The sequence below is a fragment of the Entamoeba histolytica genome, genomic scaffold (genome assembly GCF_000208925.1).
Source record: "Entamoeba histolytica HM-1:IMSS scf_1104750516713 genomic scaffold, whole genome shotgun sequence".
Lineage (NCBI taxonomy): Eukaryota > Evosea > Mastigamoebida > Endamoebidae > Entamoeba > Entamoeba histolytica.
In genome coordinates this window covers 25,366-31,365 of record NW_001915055.1, presented here as the reverse complement: position 1 = coordinate 31,365, position 6,000 = coordinate 25,366, and the positions used below count along the sequence as shown (strand labels likewise).

At 20.2% G+C, this 6,000-nt stretch overlaps 1 protein-coding gene across 1 annotated transcript, besides 2 other annotated features; it reads right to left on the bottom strand.

The window, feature by feature from the left end:
* The first annotated feature begins 2,105 nt into the window (after positions 1–2,105).
* Positions 2,106–2,273: a repeat region.
* An 81-nt stretch (positions 2,274–2,354) lies between these two features.
* Positions 2,355–2,687: a repeat region.
* Positions 2,688–4,896: 2,209 nt separating this feature from the next.
* On the bottom strand, positions 4,897–5,814 carry EHI_029620 (aldose reductase, putative; the record flags this gene model as incomplete). The annotated part of the gene is made up of 1 exon (XM_643291.1): positions 4,897–5,814. The coding sequence occupies one exon, from the start codon at positions 5,812–5,814 to the stop codon at positions 4,897–4,899; it is 918 nt and encodes a 305-aa protein (XP_648383.1).
* Between the last annotated feature and the right edge of the window lie 186 nt (positions 5,815–6,000).

The following is a 6,000-nucleotide window of genomic DNA, read 5'->3' as shown; positions in this document are numbered from 1 at the left end:
TTATCATTTATTATATGTTATAATAACATAACACATATGATTGATTATATAATAAACATCATGATGAAGTTATACATATAAATAATAACATAAAAAGAGTAAAATATTTTCAATAATAAAATATTGTTAATCATTTTACATCATTAAATTAGACACTTTTATTTCATATTTCTAATTTTTACAATAAAATTACACCATTTTCATTCTTTTCTTCTTTTATTACATCTTTGTGATTTATTACTTTTTATATTCTTTCTTCTTATACTTTCTTTTTATTCTTTTTCTACTTCTTACTTTATATTATTTGTTGTTTCGTCGTTGTTTATATTTGTTTATTGTATTATTTATCAATTTTATCAAATTTATTCATTCTTTTTATTTCTTTTTTATTAGTTCTTGAGTATTGTATATTTCTTTATTATTTCATTTATATATTATCAAAATATATGTTTTATTGAATTTGTGTTGAACAAAATATTGAATAAATCAACATTTTCATTCTTAATTATTAATTATTTATTCTGAAATGTTGTGTATATTTATTATATTAAATGAATATGATGAATGAATATCAATATTATTGTTTATTTGATTTTAAAAAATAATAAATGAATATGAAATAATAAATGAAATAAATAATGAAGACAATGAAATGATAATGAAATAGAATAATCTAATATTGAACAAATCAAATAAAGAATATATTGAATATATTAATAATGTTACATTATTATTTGTTATTTCAATTATTAAATATTAATAAATTATTATTCATGAATATTTAATTGATATTTTACAATTTCATTTTCATTTTATTTAATAAATGAAATATAAATAATAAATGAATGAATAATAATTTAATATATGAAATAATAAAAAGAAAGATAAATAATAAAGAAATATGATGTATTTAATATATAATATAATTTATTATCAAATATAATAATATCAAATGATGAATTATTTTTATTTCAAAATATTTTGCATCAATAAAAATGTTGCTAAATATTTTGCATCATTAATTTTTGCATCATTAAATTTTGCGCTTTTTTTATTTGTTTCAATAAAATTTGCATCCTTTATTTTTTTTCTTTCTTTTCTTCTTTTATCATCTCTTTTGTTTTATTACACTTTATCTTCTTTCTTTTTATATTCTCTCCTTTCTACTTTTATTCTTTCTTCATCTTCTTCTACTTCTTACTTTCTTTTTATTCTTTTATATCATTCATTCTCTTCTTTTTCAATTATTTGCTTTTTTTCGTTGCCAGATGTGAGTACTTCTTTTTCTTCTTTTATTCTTTTTCAAACTTCATCAACTTATTTGTTTCTTCATTTAACTTGTTATTTTGAATTTAATGTGTATTAAATCTCATCATTCTTTATTGTCTTATTTTGAATATATTAATATCACTATGATTATCATCATCTCTTATTTCCTCATTTTTCATTTATCATTCATTTTTTCTTGTTAACACTTTATATATCCATCACATTACATTCTTTATCAAATATACTTACATTTAACTCATTAATTAATATCGGCATATTAATTACTTCATTATTATTTATTATTATTAAATAATATGAAATATTCTCCATTTATTCTTGTTTTGCATTTTCTCTTAAAAGACAATATCATGACTAGAAGATAACTATCATTTTCTTTACTTTTATTTTAGCCTTTCATATGGTCTCTGAGTTGTGACATTCGACTCTCATTTTCTTTCTATCCTTTAAATACTCATATCATCACAAAATTAACTAAAATTCACAAAAATAAGATAAAGTGCATTAATCATTAATAAAATAGAACCAAAATAAATATTCAACTAAGAAACAAACAAAATGAAATAACATAAAAATAGATTAACTAACATAAACATCGAATATGAATGCTAATAAAAATAATCATTTGGTTATTGAAACAAATAAATGATAATAACTAATATAAATGTGAATAAATAGATATTGAATGAAATATAATAAAGTAATTTTGGTAAATTTGAATATGAAATAATTAATAAAAATAAAATAATATTATGAATAATATTCATTTAATTCTTATACTTTCATTTATTCTTTATCATATTACTTTTATTTTAAACGTGACACGTCTGAAACACCACATGAAAACAAGAATATGTTTCAATATTCAACTCTCCTTATTATTATTTGGTTATGATTGTGTGTTTGAATAAGAAATATATTAGTTAATGTTTCAAAAGGTGTATCAATTTATTATGGTTGAAAATTACTTATTGTAATATAAGAATTGGTATTTATTAATAAACAAATTATAAATATATGAAAGTATCAATTAAGAAAAATGATCTACTAAAGTGTGATTAATATTGAAAGGAAATGAGTCATAATAATATAGTGGTAAAGAAATAGTCTTTTCTCTCTTTAATAAAACAAAAAAAAAAAATGAAAATGAAGTTCATTAAAATTAAGTCATAAATCAAGCTAAAGAATAAAAAGAAGGAATAAGTGAAGAAATTTGAGAATATTTTAATAAGAAGATATAAAACAAAGAATTGATTTTCTCATACTCCTACAAAAACATAAAGAATATGTTAAATAAAAGATTATTCTTTTTAAAACACAAGCTCAAAGATGTGATTAGTTTCATCTGAGCAAGGAAGAACAGATGAAAATTTTATTAACACTTAATTAACTAATTTTTAATTTCTTTTTTTTTCTCTTTTCTTTTATTTCATTGTTATAATTATCATTAAATATTTTTGTTTATTTCTTCTTTGTATGTTTATTCGAAATATTATCAAAATTATTTCATTTAAGAAATGTACGAAGTAGTTTTTATAATATTACTCTTGTTCATTTAATTTGGTTTTTCATTTTTTAAATTCATTGCATTTGTTTTTTAAAGATTATTATATTTGCTTCTTGTTTATTCTTTTCATATTCCTTTATTTTTATTGATATTGTCATATTCATATTCTCTTTATTTATTTATCTATCATTACACAAGTTTTACTATATTATTTGAATATATTTTTAATTACTATAATTTAGCATTTCATCAATTCTTTGTTTTCATATCTATTACTATGTTTTGTTATGTTAATGATATGTTTCAATTTTCATAAAATACTTATCATTATTTATCATTTTGTATATCTTTGTAAATTCATTAAATATTATTATTAAAAACAATTTGTTAAAACATATTGTTTTACACATTTGTTATAATTCAAATAAATTAGATTTTCATTAAACAATAAATAAAGAACAATTCACATGTCTTAATGATGTCACAAGCATAAAATCATTCAAAAGAAAGATAAACAATAGAAATGAAGAAATGAAAATAATAAATGAATATGATGAATCTAAAATATCAATTACTATTTCATTAATAAAGAATAAAGTATAAATATTAGACAATATAATTACTACTAAACGCATTGACTATTCATTTTATAAACGTGATTAAATAAAAATAATATTGATAATGATGAAATAGAATATAACATTAAGAAATAAACAAAGTTGTATGAACACAATTTAGTAAATTAACAATTCAGAACAATCTTATCAAAGAGTAAAATGATGAATAGAATTTTTAATGCCTTTATTTTTATTTACCACAATTTGTAATATATTATGAAATATTTGACTAGTCAATGCTCTCATTATCATATTTTATATATATTTCATTTCTAAATAAATACTATTCAAACTGATGAATATAAACATATAACAAAAGAAATGATTAAACAATAAATTCTTTAAACACATAAATAATACCAATTAAAACATATTGAATGAAAATAGGACAGAGAAGAAATAATAAAAGAAAAAAGAGACTATATGAAATGATAAAAGAATGTTACTATGGATAAAATAAAGAATGTCAAATTAAATAATATTCATTTCATGTTGTATTTATTTCTCTATTTCATAGTGTTAATAAATAAAAGAAGAATGAAAATAAACACAATATAAACACTGTAATTACTGAAATAGAGAAGAGAAAATGAATGAAGAATAAAACACATGATAGTTCAAAAATAACATAACAAGAAAATAAAGTTAAGGTTCAAACATAAAAAAGAAATATTATAAAATCGAATAATTGAAAATATGAAGAAATTCATAATGAAGCACATTAATTATCTCTTAAATAAATATCATATATGTTCATGTCTCTTCTTTATTCTTCTGTTATTTATAAATTATAAACTATCTCATTTGATTATTAAAAGTATAAACTATATTGTTAATGTATTTCTAGTTCATTAAAAATAATTATGATTGTCATAGTATAAAATGAATATTATCAGTATTCGAGTCATGACTTTATTATTTCATATAATTGTTGTTTATTCTTATTTTATTATTTCAATCATTCTCTTTTATTATGTCACATAGACTACGTATGATTAAATTCTCTTCTGCATAAAATATTTTATACTTTGAATATTATAAATAGGTTGTTTATCATTAATTATTCAAATAAATGCATTACTTGATTTAATTATTGTTTCTATTTGTTTTTATTAACTGTATTTCTTCTAATATATTTATTTATTCATTCTTGATTCTTTTATTTGTATCTTTTATTGTGTTTTCTCTTTCTATTACACTTAACACTATTTATTCTTTCTTTTTTCTTTATTATTATGTATTACAGTATTACAGTATTATTATAAAAAACAAATAGTATCTTTATCTTTAAAATTTATTGGTTTATGTCATTTATCTTTCTTTTCATTTTCTTCTTGTTAAAACTATATTTTCTACTTATTTTCATATAATTAAATATATCTGATTCTTATGTCTTTATTATTTCTTTTATCATTTGTCACTCTTCTTTTTTCTTATTTCAAAACCTTAAAATATATTAACTTCTTATTTATTCTTATCTTTTATTTATTCATCATCCCAAAACTCTTTTCTTTTGTTTTCGTCCTTAAAATAAAACGACATATCACAGACTTTTATGTTCTTGTCTAATCCTCTTAATTTCTCCATATCTTCTTCATCAAGTTCAAAGTCAAATACTTCTCCATTCTCTTTAATTCTTTCTTCATGAACTGATTTAGGAATGACTGAATGTCCACTTGCAATACTGAATTTAATACAAATTTGTGCTGCTTTCTTATTGTGTTTCTTTGCAATAGCCTTAACAACTTCATTCTCAAATGGCGCTGGAACTCCTGAACTAATTCCTGGATTTCCTAATGGACAATATCCTGTGATATGAATATTATGTTTTTTACAGAATTGGTGTAATTTTGGTCGTTGATAATAAATATGAAATTCAAATTGATTAACTGCTGGTTGGATTTTAGCAATAGCTAATAACTCTTCTAACTTTTTAATATTGAAATTAGATACTCCAATACTTTTAACTAATCCTTCTTCAACTAATTTCTCCATTTCTCTCCATGTTTCTTCAATTGGAATTATTTCTTCAGTAAATTCTCCTGTTTTCTTATCTGCTGTTAATGGAATATGAATAATATAAAGATCAAGATATTCTAATTGTAATTTCTTTAATGATTCAAGACATGCTGGTCGAACATCTTCTTTATGTTTATCAGTACTCCATAATTTGGTTGTAACAAATAATTCCTCTCTTTTAACATACCCCTTTGCTATAGCACTCTTAATCCCATCTCCAACCTCTTTCTCATTTCCATATGCTTTTGCACAATCAATATGTCGATATCCATTCTTTATCGCAATCTCTACTGCTTTTCCAACTTCTCCATTCGCTGACATCCATGTTCCAAGTCCAAGTTTAGGAATTTTATAACCATTGTTTAATGTAAAGTAAAAGTCCATCTCCTATTTATTCTTTCTTTTTGCTGTTTATATATAATTCTTTATGAAGTATAGAAAATAAGGAAATTTCAAATAAAATAAAATTGTCATAAATTTCGGTGGTATTGAAGTTCCAACTAAACAAAATTTTGTTATAGTTTTGAATATATTGTTTTTATGAGAATCAATACTACAAATAATAAATCA